This window comes from Garra rufa, chromosome 3, assembly GCF_049309525.1.
Source record: "Garra rufa chromosome 3, GarRuf1.0, whole genome shotgun sequence".
Taxonomy (NCBI): domain Eukaryota; kingdom Metazoa; phylum Chordata; class Actinopteri; order Cypriniformes; family Cyprinidae; genus Garra; species Garra rufa.
Genome location: NC_133363.1, coordinates 8,265,413 through 8,281,754, shown reverse-complemented (window position 1 = coordinate 8,281,754; position 16,342 = coordinate 8,265,413). Strand labels below are relative to the sequence as shown.

Genomic DNA, 16,342 nt, shown 5'->3' with positions numbered 1-16,342 from the left:
AATCCTTGAAGTCCTTCATACAGTCATAATTTCCGCTTCCTGCTACAGTAAAACACCACCATAACAGGACTGGTCCACCTCCAAGTTTGACGATGGAGATTGTGTTCTTCTGCTTATAAGCTTTTTCTTTTTTGCATGAGACATTTCGCTAATCCATGAGCCCAGAAAGTTCTGGTTTGGTCACATCACTCCATAAAACAGTCTTCCAGAACTCCACAGGTCTGTCCAAATGAATATTAGCATGTTAAAATAGGCTTTTTATGTTCTTCTTGGTCAGAAGTGGCATTCAGCAAGATGCTTCAACACGAAGGCCATAATTGTTTAGTGTTCTTCTTATACTCTGCATTGAAATGATATTCCTCCCTTCATCAGGCCAACTTACAAGTCTTTGACTGTACATTGCAGGTTTTTCTCAGTTGCTCTAATCAAATTTATTATGATATTGTGCTTTTTCTTCAAGACCCTTTTGTGGTGCAACATATTTCAAGCTAAAAAATAAGGCTGCCAGCTCAGCTGTGTCTCTAGGAACTTTTAATGTCTTGGAAGTCTTTGTATGACATAGCTGTGTTATTAAAAAATCTTATAACTCGAAAATAGTACATTATACATTGACATTATCACTTTTATTATGGCAGTAAACTGTTATAGATGCAATTTTTATAACATCTTGTATTTGTAAAGTACTGCAGTCTCTGAGAGGTTGAATAATTTTGATCGCAACTGTAGATGAGTTTGTCTTTTCATCTAAACAGATTTGGAGAAATGTAGCATTATATCACTTGCTCACCAATGGATCCTCTGCTATGAATGGGTGCCGTGATAATGAGAGTCCAAACAGCTGATAAAAACATCACAATAATTCACACAACTTGAGTTAATCAGTTATTGCCTTGTGAAGTGAAAAGCTGCATATTTGTAAGACACAAATCCATCATTAAGTCATTTCAAACCTTTGCTTCTGGCTAAAATATGAGTCCTTTATCCACAATATTGCTTTCATATTGCATCAAGAGAGGAATATGCCAGATCAAGCATTTACATTAGAAAGCAGTCCAAAAGAGTTCTAAACAAAAATGTTGGTGTATTTTGATGTGAGAGAACAACAAGAGTTATTACAGATTATGTATTTAGATTTTCACTTCACAAGATGTTAATTGATGGACTGGAGTAGTGTGGATTATTGTGTTTTATCAACTCTCATTCTAACGGCACCAATTCACTGAAGATTCACTCTTTTATGAACCCTTTGAACTCTTTTCTCTGTTATAAGCTTCCATTCTTTGTTTGTTCACCATCTGCTTTGGTACATTAGAAAGCCCAAATGCTTGTCTCTTTCAATGCCTTTTATGCTTATATTTTCAGATTGCATCTCTAAACTAATTCCCTAATATCTTCTCCAGCATCTTGGAGAATGATGCATTAACTCCCCCAGCTAATTGCCTCAGCGAGGTTTTAATTCAGAAATGATTGTATTTGCTCTGTTTGTTTTTGACATGCACCAGTGAACAATAGCAAAGCAGGGGGAGGTGAGGAGAGAGACAGCTGATGAATGAGAAACGAGAACAAATGTGTTTTGTATGAGAGCAAGGCCATGATCATCGCAGCTGCATGTGTGGAAGCTCTCAACAATCAGACTCATGAGGCCTTCATCCCACTGCCGTCATTTCTTTGACTTCATCTAGGGACAGCGCACAAATAGACTACACAAACAGTTCAGCCTGTGAAGCCAGATGCTTCCAGTGAGAAGATTTTTCAGTTACTGTTGACTAAACTGTGGTTCTTTCTGTAATTCAGCTGGACCGTACTGAGGTGATCAAGAGTAACCTGAATCCGGTCTTTGCCAAAGTCTTAATGCTGGACTACTACTTTGAGGAAGTACAGAAACTGCGCTTTGAAGTCTACGACATTCACGGAGCCCACAGCATTGGAACGCGAGACGATGATTTCCTTGGTGGTGTGGAGTGCACACTTGGACAGGTGATGTTACTTTTCTTGTGCATTATTTTTTTTTTTTTTAATAATAAATAAAAAAAAAAAAAAAAAATGTAAAAAATCTGTTGAGTTAAAAGTTGAGGTCAAAAGTTTACATACATATTGCAGATTCCTCAACTTTGTTAATTATTTTAGAGGGATCATACAAAATGCGTGTTATTTTTTATTTAGTTCTGACCTGAATAAGATATTTCACATAAAAGATGTTTACATATAGTCAACAAGAGAAAATAATAGTTGAATTTATAAAAATGACCCTGTTCAAAAGTTCACATACACTTGATTATTAATACTGTGTTGTTACCTGAATGTTTTTTTTTTGTTTAGTGATAGTTGTTCATGAGTCCTTTGTTTGTCCTGAACAGTTAAACTGCCTGCTGTTCTTCAGAAAAATCCTTAAGGTCTCACAAATTCTTGTTTTTCAGCATTTTTATGTATTTGAACCCTTTCCAACAATGACTGCATGATTTTGAGATCCATCTTTTGACATTGAGGACAACTGAGGGACTCATATGCAATTATTACAGAGGGTTCAAATGCTCACTGATGCTCCAGAAGGAAAAACGATGCATTAACAGCCTGGAGTGAAAACTTTCGAACAGAATGAAGATGTGGACATTTTTCTTATTTTTGCCTAAATATCATATTCTTTTTTATTTAGTACTGCCTTCAGAAGCAACAGAAGATCCTTACGTTTTTCCCAGAAGACAAAATAAGTTAAATTTAGTCTGATCTTCAAATTCAAAAAGTTTTCACTCCCCGGCTCTAAATGCATCGTGTTTCCTTCTGAAGCATCAGTGAGCATTTAAACCTTCTGTAATAGTTGTATATGAGTCTCTCAGTGTGAAAAGTTGGATCTCAATATCATACAGTTATTGTTGGAAAGGAGTCAGATACACAAAAATGCTGAAAACCAAAGAATTATGTGGGACCTGAAGGATTTTTCGGAAGAACAGCAAGCAGTTTAACTTTTCAGGACAAACAAGGGACTCATGAACAACTATCACTAAAAAAAAAAACAAAAAAACGCTGTAGATCATTCAGGTAACAACACATTATTAAGAATAAAGGGGGTGTAAACTTTTGAACGGGGTCATTTTTATAAATTCAACTATTATTTTCTCTTGTGGACTATATTTAAATGATGTTTTATTAACAAGGTTCGGGAGGAGCACGATCAGATAATCAATCTATTTGGCACAGGTGTAACTCGTTTAGCCAATCATCGAATTAGCGCATCATATATATATATAGCCAGCCGTCTTACCTCCATCCAGCGACAGTTTCTTGGCATCCCTCCTCCACCCCAACTCCCCACTTCTAATCTGTTTCTATCCCAAACTAGGGAAAGGGAGTTCTCTGGGTCCGGCCTGTATTCCGGGCCCGGAAACCTTCCCCAGGACAGCACGCCAAAATATGCTTATTACTCGCTCAAGCAGATTAGATGTAAGGGCGAACTCGTGAAATGTCTTTTATGTGAAATATCTTATTCAGGTCAGTACTAAATAAAAAAATAACATGCATTTGTATGATCCCTCTTATTTTGGTAAAAGAATTAACATTTTGCAGATTCTGCAAGGTTTATGTAAACGTTTAACCTCAACTGTATATGGTAAATGTATGTTATAAACAGTATATATATATATTATAACCTTCACATACCAAAATATATTTCAAAATGTATTTTTATTTAATATTTTTAATGTATTTACGTAAAAAAATTATTGTTATTATTATTTTGCTTGTTTTGATATATATCCAGAATAGCTGGATATATTTTGCTGTATGGACAGGTTTGGATAGTTAATTTAATCCTCATTGATGTTCATCTCTAAATGGAAGCAAATCCCTGCATCTGCATTCCAACATCTAATGGAAACCTTCCCGGAAGAGTAGAAGCTGTAATAGCAGAACCAAATCACAATAAATTACCTTAATTAAATGATGTTCAGGCATCCATGCAGTACTTTTGTCCATGTAGTGCACTGTGCTATTTTTTAAATATTATTTCCTTTTAACATTTTACCTTGTTTCATAGATAGTGGCCCAAAAAAAGATGGTGAAACCTCTGTTGCTGAAATATGGAAAATATGCTGGAAAATCCACTATCACAGTGAGTTGAAAAAAAAAAATCTACAATCATAATTCATATTTAATTGCTGCTGTACACATTTACAGATTCACTGAAAGCTCTGGTGGTAGAAATTTCATTTGCCTTGGCTTGATTTTAGCATCCACAAAGAGGTGTACAGAATAACAAAAAAAACTTAGTCACTTTACAGGAGACATTCTCCCAGAAAGTCAAATGAGGAGTAAGCTATCCATTTGCAAAATCACAGCAAAGACAGTGTTTGCCAGGCCACTGCCTCTGTTGCAAAATCAGGCTAAAACGAATTATGTGTAGAGTTTGTTTTGGGAGATGGATACAGCTTGCCAAAACTGTACTTTCCAGAAAAGTTCTGGTAAAACCCTTTGATCTGTGGTTATTGCACTGGGGCTCCGTCTCCTTTGACATGGAAATCTTCTCCAGTTCTTTCTTCTGTTCAGTCTGTCAAGGCCAGACATAAGTAAAAACATGAACACACTGGAGAGCTGCTTTAATTGAAAGTTCTAAATTGAAGAAATTGAAGTTCTAATTCTAATTGAAAGTGACAGTGACATTGTTTTTTCATGTTTAATACTCTAAATCTGCTTTGCTTTGAAGCAATATGTCATATAAAGTGCTATATAAATAAAAGTAATGTGATTTTGACTCTTCTCTAAGTGAAGATAGAAAAAGAAATTTGTCGTGAGTGTATGTAGACCTTTATATTTGTGGACGTCTCTATTCTCATACAACAAGAATGATTTTTATTAGTTTACAGTTTATAGTTATTATTATAATTAGCATGTTATTATTATAGTTATAATGTGAACAGGCCTTGATTATGGGTGGATTTTTGGCATTTACACCCACCCCTGTACATTGCACAGTTCTGCATTATAAAATGTCACTCAGAAGTGATATTCATTCATCTATAGGACCACCCACTTTTTTGAAGTGCCAACTAAATGCCAAATCATGCCCACGTCGCTCATCTCTAAACTCAGAGGATGACTGCACAAAAATGAGTGGTTTTTTTTTTCTATTACTTCTAGAAATGAAATGTCACTTTAAAATATTTCTTGATACAGTTGAGTGAAAACGCTAGTACGTGTGATGCCTGAGAGATAGATAACGTGGAATCTCTATAAAACCAGTGCATTAAAAGTCATCAGGTTTCAGGAATAAGGTCTAACCAGTGTAAATGACTTTTAACCCAACTTTGTGTAGTTTGGGTAGCGGTGCAGGCAGTTTGACCTCCAACTTAAATTCTTTTTTCTGGGCTCATCATATAACACTGTTATACCGTTAGGTAGACAGACATTAGATCTTCTCCATAATATCTGCTAACATGTTATAAAATAATGTAGACTATCAGTTTCAGTATGTGAAAATAGTATTTCAGTTACAATATCACAGCTAGTTCAACTCAATTCAAACAAGCCACACATGCAAAAAAGTACATTAAAAAAGTGAAGCCCCAAGCTATTTTTGAATGTTTCTATTGCAGGCAGACAAGGTTCATCCGTAAGACAAAACTTAATACCACATCCTTACCATAGGTGTTGATTCTCTGCTTTCTCATCAGTTTTAATGAAGTTCCTCGTGACCACACTGCAGACTAATGGCCTTTTCATGTTAAAACACCCACAGCAGTGACTGTTTGTGCTGGACCCCCTCATTGTATTACACTCTGTGTGTAGATTTTTTTATGCTGACAAAATCACATTTTGATCTGAGGTGAGACAAAACGGGATGATTTAACCACTCTTAACAAACAAATTAGTAGAGGTCAAAGACAACTCCATAAATGGTTCTCTTAATCAGTGTTGTTCACATTAAATTATGTACTAAAAATTTCAAGAAGCAGCAATTACAGTTAATTTAGAACGTTGGCACTTAAGACTGATGAGGTGTCTACAGTTTCTCTTCCATTTCTACTTATCTTTTTAAGTTGAATGAATGGACAGTGCATGGATGGATGGAAAAATGGATGGATGGACAGATGAATGATCAGATGGATGAGATCGGCAAATGAATGAATAAACAGATGAATGGATGGATTGGCTGGCTTGGGCGGATGGATGAATGGGATGTGTGGGTGGATTACTGGATGAATTTGCAGATGGATGGATGAATAGATGGATAGGTCGAGTGGATGGATGAAATTGAGAATAGATGAATAGATGGACAGGATGGACAGACACTTGGCTGGATGGACTAGGTAGGTGGATGGAACAGACGGATGGAGGGACTAGGCTGGACAGACAAACAGATGGACAGATTCTGAATGGAATGGATGGATAGATGGATAGATGAAGGGATAGATGGATGGATGAATGGACATAGAAATTGATGAAGGGTATGGGTGGATGGATGAATGGATGGACGGATAGACAGACAGACAAATGTTGGATGGATTGTCTGAGCTGGGCAGAAGGACTGACATACCCACAGGGTTGTGCGGGCAAACAGACATGGATGGATGGACGGATGGATTAGAAGATGGATGAATGGATGGATGGGATGTATAACTGAATGAATGGACAGACGGATGGATTGGCGGGGTTGGGTGAAGATGGACAATGGACAAATGGGATGTGTGACAGACGGATGGATGAATAGATGGATAGGCTGGATAGATGTACTGACATGGATGGAAGGACAGCTGGATGGATGGGTGGATAGATGGACAGACTGATGAATGGAATGGCAGATAGATGAATGCATGGGCGCGATGGAAAGACAGCTGGATGGATGGGTTGTTGGACAGCTGGATTGGGTGGGTAGATAGACAATGGATGGATGGGCAGATGAATAAATGGATGGATGGATGAATGGAATGGGCAAATGGATGAATAGACACATATATGGATAAATGGGATGGGTGGATGAATGGATAGATAGATGAATTGACAAATGGATGGAATTGAGGAAAGATGAAGAATGGACTGGATGGACAGGATGGACATACAGTTGGAAGAATGAATTGATGGATGGACTAGGCAAGTGAATGGACAGGAAGGACACACAGTTGGAAGGGTGAATGGATGAAGAGATAGATGGATAGGATGGACAGATAGATGAATTGATGGACAGATGGATGGATTGGCTGATGAATGAATGGAATGGGCAAATGAACAAATGGAAGGATGGAAAAATGGGATAGGTGGATGAATGGATGGATGGATGAACTGACATATGGATGGATGAATAGATGGATGGAATTGAGGATAGGTTAATGGATGGACTGGATGGACATAGAGCTGGAAGGATGAATGGATGAATGAATGGATGGACGGATGGATGAACGATCTGGGCCGTACAGATGAACAGATAAAGAGATAGATGGATAGGATGGACGGATTGATGAATTGATGGACAGATGGATGGATTGGCTGGCTGGATGGATGGATAAATGGACATATAGATTGATGAATGGTATAGGTAGATTGATGAATGGTATAGGTAGATTGATTAATGGATGGACAGACAGACAGAAGAATGGTGGATGAATAGATGTGCAGGCAGACAGACAGATGTACTGACATGGAAGAATGAATGGACTGGAAGATGGATGAATGGACGGATGGATGGATTGGCTGCAGAAAGATGGGTGAGTTCGAAGGATGGATGGACAGAGTGATGAATGGAATCATGGATAAATGAATGCATGGACAGGATGGAAGGACAGCTAGATGGATGGATGGTGGGTGGATGAATGGAAAAATGCATGTATGGGCAGATGAATGAATGGAGGGATGAATGGAATGGGTGGATGGATGAATTGACAGATGGATGGATGAATAAATGGATGGCCTGGGTGGATGGATAGAATTGAAGATAAGATTAATGGATGGACTGGATGGATGGATGGACGGACGGACAAGGTGGGTGGATGGATAGATGGATGAATGGGATGGACAGATAGATAAATAGATGGACAGGAAGATGGATGGATGAATAGACATAAAGATTGATGTATGGTATGGGTGAATGGATGAATGGATGGACGGACAGATTGATGAATGGTGGATGAATTGACTGGGCTAGGCAGAAGGACTGACAGATCTGCAAGGCTGCATGGGCAGACAGATAGATGTATTGACATGGATGGACAGATGGATTGAAAGATGGATGAATGGATTGTTGAGATGTGTATTTGGATAAATGGACAGACACATAGATTGGCTGGATTGGGTAGATGAATGAATGGGATGGGTGGAGGAATGAGTGAATTGACAGACAGATGGATGGGCTGGAAGGATGGATGAATGGATAGACAGACTGATGAATAGAATGGCCGATAGATGAATGCATGGACAGGATGAAAGGGCAGCAGGATGGATAGATGGATGGACAGCTGGACTGGGTGGTTGGATAGACAAACGGATGAATGGTCTGGGCTAACAGATGTACAGATAAACAGATGATTGGATGGGATGGATTGGAAAATGGGTGAAAGGACGGAAAGATGAATGGGTTGGCCAGATGGATGTATGCATAGATAGATCGATAGAATTCAGTGCCAAAGATTGTGAAATAAGCTACTTAAAGAGTAAAATATAGATGTGGAGTCCAGGTTTCCACATAGAGTACAAATAATAAAAGTATGTTGGCTTTAGTCTCAGCTAATCTCTTTCTTATTTCCCAAGATTCACGCAGAAGAGATTTCTGGGAACAATGGCTACGTGGAGCTTTCCTTCTGTGCCAAGAAGTTAGATGATAAGGTAAGGAGTGATGTTTTTCTTTTTCCATTACAAAAAGCAACAAAAAACAAACAAACAAACAAACAAAAAAAAAAAAAAACAGATTGCCAGGCATGAACTACTCACCAGAGTTCACACTCAATGTGTTTTGGTTTTAAAGTATACCTAGTGACCGAAAATGATATTCTTTGTTTGTAAAGTAGTGATTTTTGACCCTTTGAAACCGATAATTGCAGCTGCCAAAGAACCTTTCAACTCGCCTTTAATGTTTTTGGCTTCTCAATATCAGCCACGTTAAGAGCCATTAGGGCTATTGTGGCTTCATAAAATCCCACTCTCTTTTTTTGGCTTCAGCATAATGTTTGTAACCCTGTTCATTCAGCTGAGGTTTCCTAATGAGAATGGAAGCTCTCTGGATAGTGAAAGCTAACGGAGCTGAATCGCTGAGGGAGCGTAGGGTGGCTGACTGACTCTCTGTGTGCAAACAGCCTCTCCCACACAGCGCGGCCCACGGTGCAGCTCTCTCCGTGCCCTGTAGTTCTGCAGGTGTCTGCACTTCCTGCTGCGCTGCCGCACAGTACACAAACGCCTCTGCATCCCTCGTCCTACTCTCAGCACTCATCTCATCTGGTTCTCCTACTCTTTCCTCTTGTTTCCATCTCCCTCTTCCTCTTTCATATGCTGCCGTTCTCTTTCTCTTAGCCTGGGGCGACATTTATGCTCAGCGGTTATCTTCAAAACACAGCTTTTTTGTTCGTTCCTCAACCCTTTTTTATCTGACTTTCATGAATTCATATGTCTCGTGTAATGAAGGAAAACAGCAAATCGATAGTCATGACTTGTTCGCTCAAGCTTCACATCCCCTCAACCCCACATTAGGTGGGAAAATCAATATATTGTCTATTCATCTTTTTACAGTGAGACAGACATGCTATTTGGCATCTGTACCAGAACAAAAAGCGCAGGCTGTGATTCTGATTGGAGACGCTTATACAGTGAGCCCAAGCACCCACGTAAACCACTGGCTGACTGATTTTGCCAACTAGGACGTGTTCCTGGATCAACATCTTTTGCTAGTGCTGGAACAATATTCCTGCACTCTCAAAAAAAAAAAAGCTACAAAAGCTGTCACTGAGATGGCACTGTTTTAAGAGTTCCTCTTGATAGAAATGTATTTGCAGGCTCACCAAAGCAGTAACCTGCTTTACTTGAGGCCGAAAAATGGGTGTTACGCTCTCAGAAGAAAATGTGCAGAAATTGTACCTTCAGGGATACAACAGCTTGTTACTGCATGGGGCAGAATCACTAAAGGGACATTTTGTACCTTATTTACTTCTAAAAGGTTCATAGTAGTACCTTAAGGGTACCTTTTACTACTCTAAAGTACTAATATGTACTTTAAAGAGAAAGGTAAGGTACAAATTGATCCTTTTAGGTGTACTGTCTCAGTGACAAATTGTTTTACCTCTAAATTTGTGCATATTTTAAACAAAGAATATTTCTCTTCTCATATTTTCCCACAGTATCTCGCAGTGATAATTTTGTTGATGAATAATTTTCGTCGAAATTTTTTCACCAACGAAAACGAGACAATAACGAAACAAAAAATCGTTTTGAATGACAAAAGCTATGACAAAAATCCACTGACATTTTTGTCAAGGAATAAAAACGAAACTAAAATGTTATAGAGGGACGATTTGGGAACAGATTCATTCAGAACGAATCTGCATGTTGATTTATCCAGCAGGACATAAGCTAGCATACATTTGCCGCCCATCTCATAAAACTTTCAAAAATGTCAATATCTGGGAGTAAGTGAAGTGCAGACAAATGGAAAAATTGGTATTTCATTGAAAAGAAGAAAATGTTCTGGTTTCTTTATGAGAAGTGGTTTCATTTAATTTCAGGGTAACACTTTATTTTACCGTCTCTTAACTAGTTGTTTATTAGCATGCATATTACTAGAATATTAGCCATTTATTAGTACTAATTAAGCACATATTAATGCCGTATTCTACATGACCTTATTCTACATCCCTAATCCTACCCAATACCTAAACTTAACAACTAGCTTACTAACTATTAATAAGCAGCAAATTAGGAATTTATTGAGGGAAAAGTCGTAGTTAATAGTTAATAAGTGTTCCCTATTCTAAAGTGTTACCAATTTCAGTATAAAGGCATGTTGCATGTTAAATCTGTGTCTATCATGATAAAACTTTAATATCAAACCTGTACAATGAGTTTGGTAATTTTAGAGAAATGCTTAATAAATGCATTACACTGTAACTAAACCCATTAGATTTTAGCCGACTAAATCTACTGTAGATTTAGTCGACTAAAATCTTATCATATTTAGCTGACTAAAACTAGACTAAAACTAAAATAAATTCAGATGACTAAAATATGACTAAAACTAAACAGCATTTGAGTCAGAAGACTATGACTAAGACTAAATCAAAATTTGCTGTCAAAATTAACACTGCTATCTCGATGACATTTTATGCATATTTAGAGTACTTTTATTTTACAAATCTGTATATTTTAGAAAGGAAGTCTATTATAAAGATTATATTTGGAAGTCTGTTGAACATGGCAAGTTGATTAATGGAGACATTTTTACCATAACATACATTTCTGGAAGACTAATGGAGCTCAAATCACAGGAAAGCACTTGACCTGGGGTGCATTTCCCATACATTAACGTACCTCACAGCTTAAGTAGTATGATGAATTTTCGAAGAAATGAACTAGATAGTTACCCAATCTGTAGATACTGGTTCCAGAAACTGTAAAAATACGGCCATATCTCTGTCTTGTGAACCATGTTGATGTAACAATACAGGATTGTTGGTATTGACCTCATACACAGATGGTGGAATAATAACTAATCGAGTAATCGATTAGAGATCTCAATTAATGTCAGATTATTATAGTTTCGTTTGAACAAAACAACAAAAGACAGTCATTTTGAAATCACATTAATATGCAGTATGTACCTTTGTTCACAGTGTACTGTAATTTCACTGAGATGCTGCTGTAACAAACATGGCATCTAATCTGAGGACTATTTTTCCTTGTTGTTTTGCATTATTTTATCACTATATTTAGCTTTACGCATTCATGCACATATGCACTTTTATCAAAAACGGCACTTCATTGTTGACAGACCAGAATTTATAGATTGAAATTGATATATATTTAAGTCAACCTGATCTCATTACGAAACATACCTGTGGGAACTTTTTTTTTTTAAAGATTTTTAATTTTTTTTTTTTTTTTGGCATTTTTGCCTTTATTGTGACAGGACAGATCAGAAATGACAGGAAGCGAAGTTGGAGAGAGAAAGGGGGCGAGATCGGGAAAAGTCCTCGAGTAGGGATTCGAACACGGGACACCCGGAGCGCTGCCCACAAGGCTATCGGCGCCGACACCTGCGGAAACTTTTTCGCAAGATGTGAAACACGTACATGCGTTTCATGACATATTCGATGTGAAATGTCCACTGCGTGGCGCTAAAAGAGTGTTTGTTTTTTTCCCTGGAAAAGATGAACGCACATGTGGTAGGGCCTACGTTTTATGTGACAATGGTTTTGTATGCGTCTCCGCAGTTTTGAGTTGAAATCTCCACTGAGTGGCGTTCTATTGCATGATGTTTTAAAACAAAGTACCATCTGCACTACACTGAAACTTGCCTGATAGTATGAACAAAAAGCGAATGTGACTTAAAAATGCAGTTGCAAGCATGACATTTTAGCTTGTTTTTCAATCTCTCAGCTTTTTCACTGGATTTATGGCCAAGGATCCTACATCCTACATCCAACTCCATGCCGGCCGAGCTACCAAGCAAGCATATTACCTCCGGTGCTGTGCCCATTTTCACCCCCCTGCTAAATTTAATCGTTAACCTCTCCCGCACACCAAACCCTAAACCTACTAATACTAAGAGGGACAATAATTTGGGGTTAGAATTTGGCACAATACTGGAAAGTGAAACATATGGAGCTGTAATCATAACCAGATTTAGGGAAAGTTTTAAAAGTAATGCATTACAATATTGCGTTACTCCCTAATAAAGTAACTAATTATGTTAGTTACTTTTTATGGAAAGTAATGTGTTACATTACTTTTGCGTTACTTTTTAAATCTGGCCAGGGCTTGCTTGTTTGTTTTTAATATAAAAAGTTAGATTTTTAGCCAATGTAAAAGCCCTTTCACACCAAAAAGTGAAATAAATAAGCCTGAAGGCTGAAGGAACGGTAGTAGTCTGTACAGTAGAACTGTAGGAGAAAGAAGTTCAACACTCTTCAGCAATGAGAAAAATGAAGCACAAATGCTAATCTAAAGTAAGTTTTGTAAATGAAAATGAATGCATTACTTTACTAGTTACTTGAAAAAAGTAATGTGATAATCTTGTAATGCGTTACCCCCAACACTGATCATAACTGTGTATGAAAACAATTACAAGTGCTCGCTGTTTTATCGCCTCTATAGTGTTTATTTCTGTTGGAAACTGCAGTGATATGTACTTATTGGTACATATTTTGCATCTTGTGAAAAAGTTCCCTCAGATATGTTTTGGTCATGAGATCAGGAAAGAAAAGATTCAAATACAACTGGATGTTTGCTTGCTTATCTTACCCAAGAGCAAGATCTATTTAAAGTTAAATAGGTCACTTTCAGAACAAACATTTACAGATAATGTACTCACCCCCTTATCATCCAAAATGTTCATGTCTTTCTTTCTTCAGTCATAAAGAAATTGTGTTTTTTGAGGAAAACATTTCAGGATTTCTTTCCATATAATGGATTTCTATGGTGCCCTTGAGTTTGAACTTCCAAAATGCAGCTTAAATGCAGCTTCAAAGGGCTCTAAATGATCCCAGCCGAGGAAGAAGGGTCTTATCTAGCGAAACGATAGATTGTTTTCTAAAAACATTTACAACTTATATACTTTTTAATCTCAAATGCTCATCTTGCTGAGCATTTGACAAGCATTTGAGGTTAAAAAGTATATAATTTTTAGAAAATAACCCATCGTTTTGCTAGATAAGACACTTCTTTCCTCTACTGGGATAATTTAGAGCCCTTTGAAGCTACATTTTGGAAGTTCAAACTCGGGGGCACCATAGATGTCCATAATGTGGAGAGAAATGTTTTACTCAAAAACTATAGGTTTGATAAATGCACACTCACTGAGCTATGACAAAACTTGTTGTTTAACAATGTGTCCCTGTCAAATTCTGCACCCAAAGCATCTTTACAGACACATCTTTCCAGCAGCTCTCTCACAAATCAATCAGCACACGTCTTATTTTCTGTCTGCTGTGCTCACAAAACAATCAATGCATGTGATCCATTGTTTCCTGCAATTGTGAATGTGTTTAAATTAATTGTTCCACCTGAATGCCTCTGGGTCTAAAGCACAGAATATCTGCAGCTTCTATGCAGTGTAAAACATCTATATACAAATTGAAATATGCCATGAGAAACCCTCGCATAGAGGGATTGTCCCATGCCTCTTAAATTGCAGATAATCCTCCATCTCTTTAACTTAAAACTGCACATGGTTCAGTATGGTAAAGCTAATCCAGCATGTCATCTTAAGTTTGTGAAGGCAGGATTTCTCTTGGTTCAAGACATATGCTGATGTAGTATATCTTGTTTAGAATTCTGCTGTATGCAGAATATGCAATCACATTCTTTGCAGATTGCATATGCATGAAAGCAGAGGCTACGCTGCCACATCACTAATTTATTTCCGTCCTAACGACGAACTTGTCCGCCTGCCCATCAGAACATTAACCAGGCTAATTCTAAAAGGCTAATGGTGGCGAATTCCATATAAGGCCATAAAATTAAATTCTCATTTTCATTTCTAGCAATCTCTGCCATCGGCCTCAACATATTCATCAGCCAACCATTTTAATGCTCTATTTCAGAGAGGGGTGGATTTATTGTTTCCTCTCTTGTAATTGCTTATATTGCAGCTTGTGTTTTCACATTTTACCCTCGGGTCTGTTAATTATTGCTCAGTAGATTATGATGTTTTACATGTGTTTGTTAGGAATTACAGTCATTAATACATGCATTGTGAAAGCTTCGCTTTGTTACATGAGCTGATTAGCATTTCTTCTTCACACTCATCCTCAAAGCCCAGAGTTGGCTCCGGTATCCCGGTCCGGATATCATAGCGAGAGGATGGATGGAGTCTAATAAATGGCTAGGCAGAATAATGGCAGTGCTGCTATCTTTGGACAGGATCTGTCTGTTCAAATAACGCTGGCTTTCTGTGCGTACAGACTGATATGATGTGAACAGAATGGACATATTAGCAAATCAAACTATATTGGACTTCATGACAGCTTGTGCACGTGACGCATTCTAGAGACGTCTGTGCCTTTGATGTGAATGGCATTTCTCTTTATGAAGCGGGCGCTAATGCATTTGAAATCGAAAAGTCGCTCTGGGTTATGTGGCATTTATCAAAGACTCTTCACTTGGCAATTTCTCTGTGAATTTGAATGCTTAATTTGGTGCTGTACCTTCGCATGGGCTTCTCTGTAGATATGAGCATGCATTTTGTCTTTTTCAGAAGACACTGATAGCTCTATCTTTCATCAGATCATCAAAGACAAGCAGAGAATTAACCTTTAATCTGTGCATTTAGCCATCCGTTAAAGCAAAATGCCACTAAAGATTTCATCTCTTTGGAGCTTTGAATGTCTCCTGGGAATAATGAACAGCCAGGAATCATCGGTGCATACTGAACTTCGCAAATGCAGTGACAGTTGTGAGAGGTGTGATGCATGTGATGAATGCGAACAACAGACAAATCACTTGTCTAAATCAGTCTTCACTCAAACCACTGGCAAGATGTTACCTTGACAACCGGATAGAGGGGGCACCTCCTCTTTCAGCGTCCCTGTGGAGATGTCGCACACTAATGCAGCGAGAAATGGGGATATTAAATGGCTCGTTCTTTGCTCTACCAATTTCTCTCTCTCTTCCTTTATCGCTCTGTGCCTCGTTCTCTCTCTCTCACATCTGCACACACTTAGGAACAAAGTCCTCTGGCTTCTCCAGAGAGATGCAATTCAGAAACCTTATGTCGAATGATTGTTTCAGACAATGTTGTTGATTTGATTTACCACAGCTATGAGCACAATTGCCAGCAACACACATGAAACGTGTTTTTCTTGACCATTATTTTCACATTTGAAAGTGTGTTGTTGCACATATGTATTTTCCCTTTACAAAGTTTTTGTTTAAGACTCATGAAATCAGAATTTCTTTTTGTCACCTTTAGTCCATATCTGTTGGTCCATGTGACCTTGGACCACAAAACCAGTCTTAAGTAGCACGGGTATATTTGTAGCAATAGCCAAAAATACATAGTATGGGTCAAAATGATTGATTTTTCTTTTATGCCAAAAATCCTTAGGGTGTTAAGCTATTATTAAGATATTTTGTACATTTTCTACCATAAATATGTCAATACTTCAATTTTGATTAGTAATATGCATTGCTTAGAACTTCATTTGAACTTCAAATATTG

At 37.8% G+C, this 16,342-nt stretch overlaps 1 protein-coding gene across 1 annotated transcript in view; it reads left to right on the top strand.

Annotated features, from left to right (window-relative positions):
* The window catches only part of cpne7 (copine VII), a 94,785-nt gene that overhangs the window by 20,587 nt on the left and 57,856 nt on the right, over positions 1–16,342 (top strand). Inside the window, exons 2-4 of the mRNA XM_073835681.1 lie at positions 1,795–1,977; positions 4,031–4,105; positions 8,731–8,805. Coding sequence (XP_073691782.1) covers positions 1,795–1,977; positions 4,031–4,105; positions 8,731–8,805 — 333 coding nt within the window. The remainder of the gene's footprint in view (positions 1–1,794; positions 1,978–4,030; positions 4,106–8,730; positions 8,806–16,342) is intronic.